The 14,982-nt window shown below is 40.5% G+C and overlaps 1 protein-coding gene across 13 annotated transcripts in view; it reads left to right on the top strand.

The window, feature by feature from the left end:
* The window catches only part of GLRA2 (glycine receptor alpha 2), a 115,218-nt gene that overhangs the window by 20,895 nt on the left and 79,341 nt on the right, over positions 1 to 14,982 (top strand). For 5 of the 13 annotated variants that reach the window (XM_081001382.1, XM_081001378.1, XM_081001373.1 and 2 more), the window contains exons 3-4: positions 6,386 to 6,514; positions 6,615 to 6,682. In XM_081001382.1, the coding sequence (XP_080857508.1) occupies positions 6,386 to 6,514; positions 6,615 to 6,682 (197 nt within the window). The remainder of the gene's footprint in view (positions 1 to 6,385; positions 6,515 to 6,614; positions 6,683 to 14,982) is intronic. The other 8 variants (XM_081001381.1, XM_081001384.1, XM_081001380.1 and 5 more) reach the window with 6 other exon arrangements.

The raw sequence follows: 14,982 nt of genomic DNA, 5'->3' as shown, positions 1-14,982 counted from the left end.
GGACCATTTAGGAGTGATGCATTACTACATAATATATATTCAGAGCACTCATTAAGTACATGTTTATGCCTGAATAAGATTCCTGGAGCCGGTTTATGTCTTCCTGTGTCATACAGGGGAATCTGGAAACAGCCTCTGTGCAATTGTTTCTCAATGCCATCACAGAGCCATGTAGCACCAGTCATAACATAAACCTTCAGCCTGATTGGAGAGCACCAGCTGCTGTAAGAATCCCCTTATATTATATGTTACTGCAAGTGGCATGGAAAATCCATAGCATGGATGCGGCTTCCAACTTTCTCTGTGTGATGGAGCTAGCACCGAGCTCTGCATTAGTGATATGCATTAGCAATTTGGCCATGCAGCAGGGTGAAGCAACTTGCTTCAGGCAAATGGGAGAGATGAAGGCAGGAATTGATGTCTCAGTGATGGGAGTGAGACTTTGAAAATTATTGTCCCTGGTGGGGGAGAAGGGGTGTCATTTGGGTTCGACTTCAAACAGCAAAATATCTACAGCTGGCACGGATTCTAAGTAGGACACGAGGAGATAGTAGCTCTTCTGTGTTGCTTAATCGGCAATAATCAGGTATGATCTGATTTTCCACTGCAATTCTGCTTTGTATATCAGCCTTCCAAAAACTCTTAGCAGCTACAATAGCAGCTGTAACATGCTATAAGGTGTCCAGTTTGGGTAGCTTTAAAAGGCGTTACACACATTCCGGCAGGAAATTCATTCAAGGCTATCAATGGATATTGGCTATATATTGCCTCCAATATCAGAGGCAGGATGCATCTGAACACCAGTTGCTGGGGATTGTGATCAGAACTTCCCATAGGCATCTGGATGACCACTGTGAGAACAGAATATTGGGCTAGATAGGCCTTAGTCTAACCAAGCTGGGCTTTTATGTTCATATGTCATTGGCCTCCATAAACGCTTCATTCTTCAAGGCAGTGACCACCAACCTTGTTAGGTTTGCAGGCTCATTTGGAATGTGGAGCAAGTAAAGTGGGCACCACCCACTCTGGTTACTTCTCTTCTCTCCTCCCCTCTCCTAGATCACCCCAAGACACAGAAAGAGAACATATTCTATCTATATCATCTATCTATCTATCATCTATCTATCTATCTCTCCACTTTACTAAGAAATCCAGGTAAAAGACAGATTCACTAGAATTAAACGGCGCCTTCACAGATCATAGAGCTGAAAGAGGAAGCGTGAAAGAGTGGCACTCTTTCAACTTCCTTCTTCAACTCTACGTGCTTCTCAGTGGATGAAAGCATAACCAATTCTCACCACCTCATGACCAAAAGAGCAGTGAGGGAGGGATAGCTCAGAGGGTTCATGAACACCAGGGAGAAGACCTCAATGGTGCCATGTTGGTGATCCCCACACAAGGTACAGTTCACTGGAAGCATCCCAACATACATGACATTGTGTCATGCTTTGGTATGTGGCGTGTGGTCTAAATCACTGAGCCTCTTGGGCTTGCCAATCAGAAGGTAGGTGGTTCAAATCCCCACAACGGGGTGAGCTCCTGTTGCTCTGTCCCAGCTCCTGCCAACCTAGCAGTTCAAAAGCACACCAGTGCAAGTAGATAAATAGGTACCGCTGTGGCGGGAAGGTAAACGGCATTTCTGTGCGCCCTGGTTTCCATCACAGTGTTCCATTGTGCCAGAAGCGGTTTGGTCATGCTGGCCACATGACCCGGAAAGCTGTCTGTGGACAAACGCCGGCTCCCTTGGCCTGAAAGCGAGAGCCCCATAGTCACCTTTGACTGGACTTAAATGTCCAGGGGTCCTTTACCTTACCTTAATGGGCAAGGGCAGCTTTTGGAGGATGTGTCCACAGTGAGAAGCAAAATCAACATTTCCCCCCACAATCATGTCCTACTGGGTATATATGCTATGCTATTTATACTCTAGATAAAGAATTTAAGAAGATAAGAATTTGTGCTTGATAAAGCAGAATAATAATTTTAGACCTTATTTGATTTTTCCAAGAAACTGCATAATCATAAAATAATACAATACAATTACTACATTTTAGGTCCTAGAGGGTTTTTTTTTTAACTAGTTCTCTTTTTAATGGTTGCTCAAAATTGCTGTCAATGAATAGTAATATTGACTAAAAGGAATTTATGACAAAGCCCAGCTTTTAAGTTTTTTTAAGTTCCTTTTATTTCAAAATACTGCAAGATGATTAAGGTTTCTCAACAGACACCTTACATAGGGCCCTTTATATTTTTGACACACAGCATCTAAGAAGCAGAATAATGTCCCAAAACTTCCACACAGAATGACAGCATAAAAGGAAGGGAAAAAACTAACTTCAATGGGAAGGTTACCTTTGATTTGTACTTGTAGCAGTTTGGAGGTTTTGTCATACACACGATTCCTTTTTTTGGATTCTTGTGATCATCTCATTCTGTCTTTCACATTCTGAGTCTCTTTATCATTTAGTTGGGATACTGGCTGGTTGTATCAAAGTTCCTAAAATGCCATTTTAATTATTGCCATAAGGCCAATAAGGAGGCACTGGTTTCCTCTGAAGGCCATAAAAACACAGAACAATAATGTTTTGCTCTATGATTTCATTCTTGGTGCTTTCACCAAGTAGAGGAATAGTAGAGGAAAGGGGTGTACAGTATCTGCATTCTCTATATTTTAGAGGTTACTGTTTAGTAGGCTTATTCTGGTGGCTGGACTTAGATATTTAAAAGTGTCACAGGTGCCAGCATAGAAAATGGATGCCACAAGAAACAAGAATAAAAATATATGTGTGATTCTACTTCTTACTGCTGAGTACCATTACATATATAAAAGCACTGGGAGACCCCCTCCCCCCCCCCAAAAAAAAACACCTTGTATTTCACACAAGGACCCACAACAAAGTATGGCAGCTGCTGAAGGCATGAGAACTTCCCGGTGAATTGTGAATCGAATTACCAAAGCAAGTTAGCGCCAGAAGTCAATAGGGATAGGAATTCAACGCACACAGTAGGTTGACATCAGCAAAATGTGGGTAACTGGACACTAAATGCTTTCAATTTATAAAGCACCACAGAGCTTCTAGAAGAAAAGATTAGTAAGCAAGCCTCTGGAGAAGGCAGATGCAAGGAAAGGCTAATCCTAGCTACGGGATCTTTAGCAAGGTTTTGCTGATTCAGAACTCAACAACGAGAAGATATTTTGTTTTGGTTTGGAAGAAATGAGGATGCTTTAGTGTTTTTATATGCACTGTAAGCCACCCAGAGTGGCTGGGGAAACCCAGCCAGATGGGTGGGGAATAAATAATAAAATCATGATTATGGAAAACTAAATCCAGGGCAGGGCTACACTCAAAATGGATTTTTCTGTCATGGGGCTGCTCCCATGAGGAATCTGGGGAATTATAATTCTGTGAAGACAGTAGGTGCCGCAGTGCATCCACACAGTATGGGCTGGATTCAACAAAATATTTGTGCTAGTTGGGGGCAGTGTAAGATGTTCCACATGCACAATGGGCCTTTCACCTTTCTCCTCTCCCCACTTGCCCCTCCAAAAAGTTGATTTGCAGGGGGTTAGAAGAAGAGGCGAGGGCAAATTCTTTCATCAGGCAGGCAGAAATGTTTATGTGGATGAAGCATACCCCTTAGTGCTCCTTTTAATTCCACCCTATATATTTAAAACCAGGGATCCATGAACCATCTCATTATTTCCTTATGTGCCATTAAAGCTATGTTCTTATATTAGGCCACTTTTTAAACGAAGTAATTACCAGCACTATGGCCTTGCCTCATTATACAGTATATTTCTTCCTGAAGGCTTCTGCCAGCTTAAAAATGTTTCATTGACATTATTACTGAGGTGTAAAAGTTAAAAATTTGCAGCTGCAATAATACCTCCAGCACAAATTGGTATAGCTCCACCCGATAGAGATAATTGCTTAGCCTTGTTGGGAACTCACAGGTCAACTGACCTGTAAAATAAGATCTGCTTCAACAGAACCCATTCATTGCTATTAAAATGTAGTTTGAAGTTACACCTGGCTGCTGACAAGCCTACTGCTTTCCCAGAATGCCACAGTGCTGAGAATGTGGCCGCCAACTTATTCAGTTGAGGCACTCTCTAAACCAGATCTGCGCCAGGCCTGGAATAAAGAGCTCAGCTCCTTTTGCTAGTGGCTTTCTTCCTGTAAATCTACACCTGTGGTGCTCTGTGAACACAGTCCACTGAGCAGCTGCATTTACATTTACAAATACTGTGAAATATTCAGTACTTTAACAATGTGAATGACAAAAATGGTAACAATGGGACAGTTTGCATTATTCAATCACATGATGATTGATCAATTAATAAGAGTTTTTTGCTCTAGCAAGCACGATATGTAAATGCTGAGCATGAGATATATTTCATAAATCTGAAAGCATTTATTAGCTAGTACATAAAATCACCTTGGTTAACAATGTCTAGTTTTGTGAGAAAAGGCCACAGTGGTTTCACACTTTAGTGTCGAGTAGCCCTATTGCACTCACTGTGTCAGCTTATGAATGAAAGTTTCCATGACTGCTCCCAGAATGAGGACTGATGAGGCTGTCATGCAATCTGCATCATGCCTTGCTGTCTAGTAAAAATCAATCTTGCATTAGTGGAGACTGTAGACAGATCTATTTTGTGCAGTGTGTTGCCATAATCTTTTGTCTCAAACATTAATGTTTAAATGAAATGGATCTGAGACAAACAAGCGGCCAATGACAAGTGATGGACAGATCCTGTTTCTTTCTTTCTTTCTTTCAAACATGTTAAACAAACATTTTAACAATTATTTGCATATATGAACATCTGTGTACTGCCATTCCTTCAATATCCCAAGAGAGTTTGCAACACATAAATACCAGTACAATAAAATAGTCCATTACAATCCAATAAAAATCCAACAATCACCACAGTAGCCAGGGAATTCTCTGTGGCTAAATTATGAGTAATAAATTCTTCAATTTATTATTTCTAGACCACCCATCATCCATGCAGAAAGGCAAGAATAACATTAAATGCAGCACCAAAAATGATACGATAGAATACGTAAGGCAAACAATTATTATAAAAAGAAAACAATAACCAGAGCAGACTAAAATACCAACTGTAAAATGTGCCTGGGGGCAAGCAGATAAGTGTTGACCTGGTGCTGAAACAATCATAAAATTGGTGTCGGTTGAGCTCCTATGGAGGGCATTTGAGGAAACAGGGTGCCACCACAGAAAAGGCTCTGGAGTTGTGCTGTATTTTTGTACTTTTGTCTTTCCAGGCTGTGATGCTTTATGGCTTACATTTTTTATTTGTTATTTTCTTTATTTCTGTTACATTTGCACTTTTAAAACAAAACAATAAAATAATATATATATATGAATGCAAAGGCCCTGCCCCTTGTAGATGTCCAAATTTGTAGTAGAAGAGTCAGCAGTCAGTTTAGCCCCCTCACTCCATAGTGTTTTCTCTTTATATAAATCATCTATCAAAGAATCCAAACATTACAATATTTCAGTTGATTTTTTTGGCTGAGGAGCGTGTGAAAAGCAACAGAAGAATCTGTTCCACAGGTCTTTTCTGTGCCGTATACCAGATAATGTAAGAGTTCCTTTGGGAATTTTGGACTGCATGCAGATTTCATAGTTTTCTAAGCCTTTTGCAGTAAGAAAAGCAAATAGTTTTATGGCGCCTTGTGTGGACCACAGTCCATTTCAACAGATGCATGAAGGTGTAGTCCTAAATTGGCAGGCATCAGTACCCATCATTTGCAGGAGTGAGACAGAGAGACGCAAGGCCAGAGGGAAATAAAATATATAAAAATCAGACAGTGACCATGACATAAAAGCATTATAATTACAGTGGCATTCAACAAAGCATTTAACACAGGCATTTTGGCAGCAGTGTGCTAATTAACACACTTGTTAGAGAGTAACTACTCTTTGTGTTACAAGAGCTCAGCTGATAAACACATTTCAAAATCAAAGAAACTGTCATGGGTACCACAAAATAATACATTTCACAGAAGAAAAACTGGTGATCCTCAAAATACTCCCCCCCCCCCAGATTAAACACTTACACCCCTGAAAAACCCAAAGAAAACAAAGACAAAAAAGCAGGCAACCTCCTCAAACAACCCGCAAAAACCCATCATATAACAAATTGGGAGGGGGCCTTGGTAGACGTGAAGGATAGTGCCTTATAGCACCATAACACCCATGTTGGGGACTCCATAGATCACCTAGATCTGGAAAATGAATCTGTGAATGTTATTTAATCAATATAAATATTGTTCATTGCTGAGTCTCACCTTTTGCTTAGTTTCAGCAGTCACTGTTCCAGATTTTGTTTTATTTTTATTTATTTTTTAAAAAATAGATGCTGGTGGAGCAGAACTTTGCTATGATATATATTGCAACATTTTTATTGCATTCCACAGGTCCTCCAGTAAACGTTACTTGCAATATTTTTATCAACAGTTTTGGATCTGTCACAGAAACCACCATGGTAAGTGTGGCAATGCCACTGGCAAAGAAACAACACTCCTTAATCTATGTCATAAACACAACCTGTCAATTTTTTTTTCTATTTATTGTTCAACTTGCAGGTCCTCCTGTAAATGTTACCTGCAACATATTTATCAACAGCTTTGGTTCAATAGCAGAAACTACAATGGTGAGTGGGAAAAACCATTGAAGCCATCTTGTGAAGGGGGGTGATGTGCTCTGGATCTGGGGAATTCTAGATGTAGGGGCTTCAGGTTTAAGGGAAACTCAACATGTACACTGTCAGCCTTAGGACAATTATAGAGTGTAATTCTTAGGAATAATTTATATAGCAATCTAGGATATTATTTTTAAAATTATTTTTATTTATTGAATTTATACACCACCCTACATCCAGAGGTCTCGTGGTGTAAACTCTAAACATGAAAAGGAGCAGAAATAATGGTTATTACTTAGATCAGTGATGGCCTCATTTGAGGGCAGATGTTCCGCAAGTCCAGTCCAGAGTAGCATTCTTTATTTGCAAGCCCATCTCATACACACACACACACACACACACACACACACATGCACACAGTGGTACCTCCATTTTTGAATGTCTAGGAAGTCAAGCATTTTGGTTTTTGAATGCCAAAAACCCAGAAGTAACAGCTTCAGTTTTTGAATGCTTTTCAGAAGTCAAACGTGCCACATGGCTTCTGTATTGAGTTTTCCGTAAGTAAATGCTTAGGTTTCTGAACGTTTCGGAAGTCGAATGGTCTTCTGGAACGGATTATGTTCAAAAACCAAGGTACCACTGTATATGTATTTCCCATCAAATGAGGTGGAAAATAGGCTGCAGCACAACATTGACTCTTTGCTAGTCTTTGCTGTTCTTCTAATGTTGAACTCCAGCTCCCATCAGCCCCAAGTAGTATGGCCAATTGTCAGGGGGGATGGGAATTGTTTGGGAGTCCAAAAACTCCCATAAAGTTGGGGCAGACTGCTCTGTGCTACACCCATCCAGGCACAAGCATCTTCCTGGCCCTGTCCAGATGTGCACAGACTCCCATTGCTGATGCCAGTTGTGGAACACACACTGCTTATTCAGGTTGGCCATCAAGGACTTGAATGTAGATTGTATGGAAATCAAGTTTATTTTTCTGAGGAGTAAATGGCAAGGCACCATCACAGACTCTAGAACCCAAAGCCAAATTTAGCTTATATTGAGCCCAATATTCAATAGGGCCATTAGAGTTATATTCAAACCAGACTGATGAAGAATGCAGAAGAATCACCACCCAACTTGCAGGGTTCCCTCCCTTCCCTTCCCTTCCCCTCCCTCTCTCTATGATGTTTAAGTCCTCTTGGTGGCAGCCACCATCACACACACCCCACACCACCTGACGGCTGTGGAAGTCGGAAGCTTTCTGGAGGCCAAATGACAGCATCATCCAGCAGGCACAGAAAGGAGCTCCTTCTCACTGAGCTGTTTCCAGTGTTACTCATACTCAGAGTAGACCAGATGAAATTAATGGACATGACTAAATTTCATTGGGTTAACTCTGAGTAAAATGGAATTGAATACAATTCAGTCTTTGCTTTTTTTAAAAAAAAAAGCCAGTTCAAATATGGCTGCCCCAGCACCACACTGAAGCCCACTCCCATTAACACCCCCCTCATCATTCCCAGTTTCAAAGGGCCATTTTCACATTTCCCTGCCCAAATGAACTAAAAGTTACTTGCTGAAATATCAAAGTGTATAAAATATATTTTTAAAATATAAAAATGAAAAACAGGGAAATGACTATACAGCTTGGCTGAATTAAACGTAATTTTAAATTATGCCTGGTTACAATCTGCTTTATTTTGTAAAATTGTTAACAGGGCAAGTTATTTTCTTACATAAGTATTAAAACGCAAAGGTCCCAGATGTAAAAAGATAAAGCAGTGTCAAGTAAGCATAGATCAAAGGTGCCTTTGTAATTTTGCAGCTTCTGCAGTCTGAAAAAAGCAGATTTGGCATCTGATTGCCTGCATGCTCCCCTGTGGCCACCTGGATGCGTTTGAAAGCCTACAACCAGTTGGTGGTCAATGCGGCAGGGGAAAGAAATGTGGCGGTTCACAAGGAGAACCACTGGTTGCCATGAGATGGCAGTAGAGAGGTGCAGGCCTATCTGGTGCTGAGAGGCAAGGAGTTGCCGCAGCCAATGCTGTGGAAGTGTTGCTGGGTGGATAGTCACAGGGAGCACAGTAGACACTTCCTTTCCTTTGGGCATGTGCTGAAGTTGTTTTTCACCTGTCCAGAATAATTGCGGCCTTCTGACCTGGCATGGTTGCAGGGCTGGACAACAGTGGCCTCTTGTCCAAGACCTGTCCTGTGCTGGCTAGGATGCTTTGAGGCCTTGAAGTGGAAACACTTAAGAGCATGTGTAACAGAGTTCCAGAAGGTAGTCTCCAAGTACAGGTTCCTGGGAATTGAATGGGATGCAGGTGGCGCTGTGGTCTAAACCACTGAGCCTCTTGGGCTTGCCAATCGGAAGGTCAGCGGTTCGAATCTGGGGTGAGCTCCTGTTGCTCTGTCCCAGCTTCTGCCAACCTAGCAGTTCAAAAGCACACCAGTGCCAAGTAGATGAATAGGTAGTGCTGCGGTGGGAAGGTAAAAAGCGTTTCCATGCACTCTGGTTTTCTTCATGGTGTTCCATTGCTCCAGAAGTGGTGTAGCCATGCTGGCCACATGACCCAGAAAGCTGTCTGTGGACAAATGCCAGCTTCCTCGGCCTGAAAGCGAGATGAGCACTGCAACCCCATAGTCGCCTTTGACTGGACTTAACCATCCAGGGGTCCTTTACCTTACTTTACCTTTTTACCTTTACCTGGGAACTCAGATTCTCCACTGCATGGAGAATTCCCAATGGGAAGTCTAATACTGCAGTAGTAGTAGTAGTAGTAGTAGCAGTAGTAGTAATAATAATAATAATAATTTTATTAATTATTGAATTTGTATACCATCCTTTATCCAAAGATCACAGGGACATTCACAGCACAAAAATACAATACTGAAAACGTTCAGCATATAAGGAAGCCCACTCTCCCCTCTAAGCAATGCCACAGCAATCCTCCCAACTCAAGCAGAATTGCAGGGAATTAAATTTCACCTGAGGCTTCACACTGGTGCTGTTGAAGGACCTTGAATGGTGTTTCTGCCCTCTCCATTTAGGACTCGGACAACTGTAGTGCTGAGGTGGTAGGCTCAATTCAGTTCACATTTAAAGACAAATCTACCTCATCCACACATTCCAAAGCAATACACAAATCTCAGCACAGCCATCCTTCAAAGGCTGCCTTTCTCCAAATTCTGCAGTGCAGTTCTCCAGCAAATAAAGGGGTACAAAAATGCAGACACTAGGGTAAAGTGTGCCTAAAAATGCATATATTAAACATATGTTTAAAAGCATATTAATGTACAGAAATACACTGTATCTGGGGAAATATAAATATTAGAGAAAACAGGCTTGGCAAAAAAAAAGTCTGTGATAGGCGAAAAGTGCATGCATAAGTGTGTACTTTAGGAGATAGTTGGGGGAAAATACTGATGAATTTTCAAGAAGATTTGCAAACTGATTTGGATATGTGGAGTAGTTAATTTATAATTATAAAAATGAGAAATGGACAGAAGCCAAACTTGACAGATTCACTCATCCCTTGCCTGGCATATCCTCCTTGCTTTTCATAGAGTTAGGCTATTAATGGGGGGCTATAAATGTTTAAAAAAGAAAGGTCATGGAGGAGTTCAACAGGTCCATGAGTTTTGGGGACTGTGGGGTGCGTAGGACAGACAGCCTTTGCTTAGGGTCAAAATCATCTTCGGGTCAAATTGCTTAGGGTCAAGAGCATCTGGCCTGGTGGGTCTGGGTCACAACAAGACCCAAGATACCTGACAGTCACTTACATACACTTTAACATAAGGTTCTATAGCCATAGCAGGTTTTGCTGCAACACATTAAAGCAAACATGAAACAAAACTCATCTATAACTTACATTCTTTTGTCTCTCCCACCAGAAAAATAAGATGAAGTTCAATCTTATTCAGATCAGAACTATACATAATTCCAATTAGGTCTAGTGCTCCTTAAAAATCTTGTCCCATGCCCTTCTGAAAGTGGTAAGTCTGCGAAAAAGGCTCTGTCAACATAGCCACAGGGGCTTTCTAGCTTTATCCTAAAACCTTCTGCTGACCTTAATGCAGGCAGAGAACAACAGCAATATTAAGCAGTCAAAATCCTGCATGTCACTGACTTTACAAGATGGCATTCAATGACAATATTTGCACGACCTAATGCTGATGGCATTAATCAGACTCCTCCATTGCTTTGATTAAATCCCCTCATTGCATTTTTCTGTCTATAAGGTATGTTAATGTGTGTCTTTTCAGTGTTCATTACCGCATTTCTGCTAACAGCAGCAACAACAAAAGGCTTGAATAGTGAAGTAGATTCAAACAAAGATGTTTGGCTGCCATTTTTGCTTTAATCATAATACCTCCAGACAGCATCGAAGGAGTTCTGCTCGATTCAGTGCTGTTCCGATGTCTGACATTGACTTTCTTAAAGCTGCCATATCTTCAATGAGTAGCTTTGAAACGTGTTTATAAAATGGTCCTAAAGGCAAACATCAACTACTGCTCATCTGCTTTGCTTTATAAACTTGATGATGTGCTGGACAGTATTTCATTCTTGTGGTAATATAAAATCATGAATTTCATGAGGCTTCAAGAAGTTATTGTGCCCTCACAAAACACTGTTGACAGGTTGGACATAAAGTGGGGAAATTTGGTTTCTCAACAGTCTAGGAAGGCACACAATGGACTGCAGGTTAATAATAATATTTTAAAAAAACAAAAACCTTCCATGGCCCAGAAAACCAAGATGGCCAATTTGAAGTAAATTGAATACAGAGGCAAGAAGAGGTATCTGCAAATATCTGATAACAAACTCAGTGATTATTTAATATGCTTCAAGTCCAGCCAAAGGGGGATTTTGTGTTTTCCGTAACTTGGGCTAATAGACAAAGAAAACTCTCAATCACTGGAAGAGTACTGTAAATCTAAATATCATTGGTCTTCTGAGGAGTAAATGGTACTTCAGTTGCCTTACTGGTTGGCTGCAAAAGGCTGAGACTCTTAGACTGAAGTCTCAGGTAAGATTTTGTTAATCCTGGTTCTGAGTTTTATAGAAATAAACTGAGACATCTCAGGTCAACATTTTGCAATAGTTTTAGTATGACTGTGATAGTTGGTGATAACTGTACTGATAATGGAAGATGTGTGCAAAACTACTCATTGTGTGCAGATTATATTTTGGGTTTGTTATTTTTTAAGATGTTTCATTTCCACCCCCCTCCTAAATACGATTTCTGGCAAGACAAATGTTCTTTCCAGAATCTCCCTTTTCTGTCCTAAAGCATAACTTGAGAAACTTACAGCGCATCAAACACCCACAATTTTAAAAACAAAAAAACCCAAACTCTTCCTATTGTGACAGCAACTGCAATAACGTTTCAAAAATTTGGGCTTGATAATGTGCTATCGCATTTTGAATTGGTGTAATTTTTTTAAAAAACATTTGTTTACTTGTTTGTTACGTTTTCATCCTTGCTTTGCTTCCTGCCTATGACAGCAAGGCAAGAAGCCAAAGTGTGCTCAACATTTTATGTGACTTTTTTTAATGTTATTTAAAATTTAAAAAAAGCAAGGCAAGAAGCCAAAACAAATTAAACTGACAAGTATTAAGATGAAATGGTGCTACACAGTGTCAAGAGAAAGCATTTCCTGAAATACCAAAATGATGAATATACATTTTATACTTATTGAAAAAGGTTGTGTCTACATGAAGCTTGAATATAATACATTGATGTTTTCCCATTGGTGAGGAGTTGCTCTTATCCCCTTTAAATTAGCTGGTGTCATAATTTGTCTGGTGTGTTGATTAGACATTAATTAAACAGTAGAATTAAACAATTCTGCTGCTTGACTTTTGTGACAATAACTTGTGAAATGCCCTTGCGGCTTGGGGTTTTCTTCAACACTGTGCTTGCATAACAGGACTTTCTTTTTCCTCAACTCTTACTGCCCCCATTAGGGCCTCCCAACATTTCAGAACTGATTTTGGGGAGTGCATTAGGGGCTGGAGGAGGCAGCAGAGAGAGTAGCTCCATTGCATAAATTGAAGTCCATTGCACAAGCAGAGCTACAGTGCTGGTCACAGCCCTTTGCTAACGCTGCTGCATAGAAATAGATATAGCTAAATTTAGTGGGTTTTATACCAATCAATATATTAGCATCATTTTTTGTCGCTCTTGAAGATTAATCTTCAAGATTATGAACTCAGATTTAACATTGCAGCTGAAAGCTATCCCATCAAATATATTTAGGCCATTATCCTCAAACCATTTTTGGTGGACAGTCCTTTTGATTTCAAGGGGATTCTTCTAAAATAGAATATTTTTTGAACAATAGGCTAACCAGGTGCCCATGGAGTTCAGGGCTCCTGCATTCTTAATAGCTGCATGAAATGGGGAATCCTGGCTGGTGTAGACTCTTTCCACTTGCAGAACTATGATAGTGGCAAAATCACATACCCTTTTCTATTTTGTTATGCCAGGTTGCATCTACTCCACTTTCAGAATTCCCAAATCTCTTTGTAGGAAAGGAGGAAAGAGCTTCTATGGTTGGGTGCAATTTAATCCCTAGATTCCCCACTGCACTGTTTTGTTTTTTAATGCTTGTGATTTTCTGCTTTTAGCGAAGTTTTAGTTTTCAGGCTATTGCTTTTTTCTGTTGCTGGTTGAAATGGTTTGTTTGTTTTTAATTGCAGGCTTGAGGTTTTGTAGGTTTGTTTGTTTCTTTACATCATTATTAGGATTGTTAGTATTATTATTTGTATTGTAATTAGAGACTCCTGGGCCACATGGTGCTTGGGAGAGCAGAATAGAAATAAATAATGAAGAGATCAATATTGCATCTTGCCAGGTCAACTGTGTGCTCATACAGTCCTAGTCTTGCCTCTACCTTGTGCTGTCCTAGCCAGATAAGAGGTGTGGTGCCATTGTTGGCAGGCAGGCAGGCTGCACAGCACTGCTCTGCCCCTCGGGCTGCTCCTATGAACTGCTGGGGATTTTAAATCCTTCTTTACCTCGGTGCTTATAGCATAATAGTTGTATCTGTGCAGTTTCATAAATGAAAAAGCATATTCTGAATTTGGATTGCAACTGTTTGCCCCTCTCTCCACCAGTTAGGGAGGGATCTTAGTTAGAATTCCACAGAAGTGCAGCAACAGTCAGATTTATGTTATCACATTTGTGAAAAGTGCTGCATTGGTGGCAGTTAATTAAAAAGGAAATCCTGGGGCTATTGATTTTAATACAGTGAATGTTAAAGCTGCCTTTTTCCCCTCTGCAAAGAAGGAACCTCGCAACCACCACAAAATGAACCTTAATGGTGTTCATATTTTATACTGTATTCCTCATTGCTTATTAAAATTAATAGAAATGTTTCCAGAGATTTCAGTGCCTAATGTTAGGCTAGGAGGAAGGGAAGGGAAGGAGAAAGCAAGGCAGAGCCAATACCATGTAATGATAATGAAAGGGTACTTTCATTCATCTCTAGGCAAACAACCCAATGAATCCACAGATGAGCTGGAGCCCGAGTCGACATCCTTTCCCTCAGTACTATCTTAAAATGCCTTTCATCTTAAAAGAAGGGGAACAGATATTCTTGGACTACAACTCCCATCATCTCCAGCCAGCATGGCCAGTGGTCAGAGATGATGGGTGTTGTAGTTCAGCAACTTCTTGTATGTCCTTATCTAGTGTGTCCCTTTTGTAATTCTAACAGTGCATTCTTATGCAAGCTTATACAGGCTACAGTCCTAACTTCACTTAACTGTGAGTTGATTCAGTGGGACTTAATTCTGAGTCGACACTGTAAGCCCCACTTTCTCCAGAGGAGCTTATTTCCTATTAAGGTTGCTTAGGATTGCCACCTGAAATCTTGTTTATGTGAAGAGCAGTTTTCTGCCAGTTTCAAATGCAGCATTATAATTTGCACGGGGTTTGATTTGAGGTGAAAGTTGCCATCTTGTAGGTGGGAGATTGGAAGGGTTCGTGAAAATGAACCTACTTTCTTTCCATGTTTCTGTGCATTTTTCATGACTTTTCATATCCATTGCTTAACTGGTCTGTTGGTGACTCTGTGTCGTCTCTTACCACTTTGAGAACTTCTTGTTTAAAAGCGTTGTATACATTCAGCATTCTAAGGCCCCATCTCCACTTAAAGCAGTATCATACCGCTTTAACAGTCAGGGCTTCCCCCAAAGAATCATGGGAGCCATGGTTTGTTAAGGGTGACTAAGAGCTGTTAGGAGACCCCTCAAAGCGCCACAATGCTCAATGCTCCTTTGTCCCTCACCGTCCTCTGCAACAACATGAGAA

This window comes from Podarcis pityusensis, assembly GCF_964106645.2.
Source record: "Podarcis pityusensis genome assembly, chromosome: 4".
In the NCBI taxonomy this organism is placed as follows: domain Eukaryota; kingdom Metazoa; phylum Chordata; class Lepidosauria; order Squamata; family Lacertidae; genus Podarcis; species Podarcis pityusensis.
This window is presented reverse-complemented; position numbering and strand designations above follow the sequence as displayed.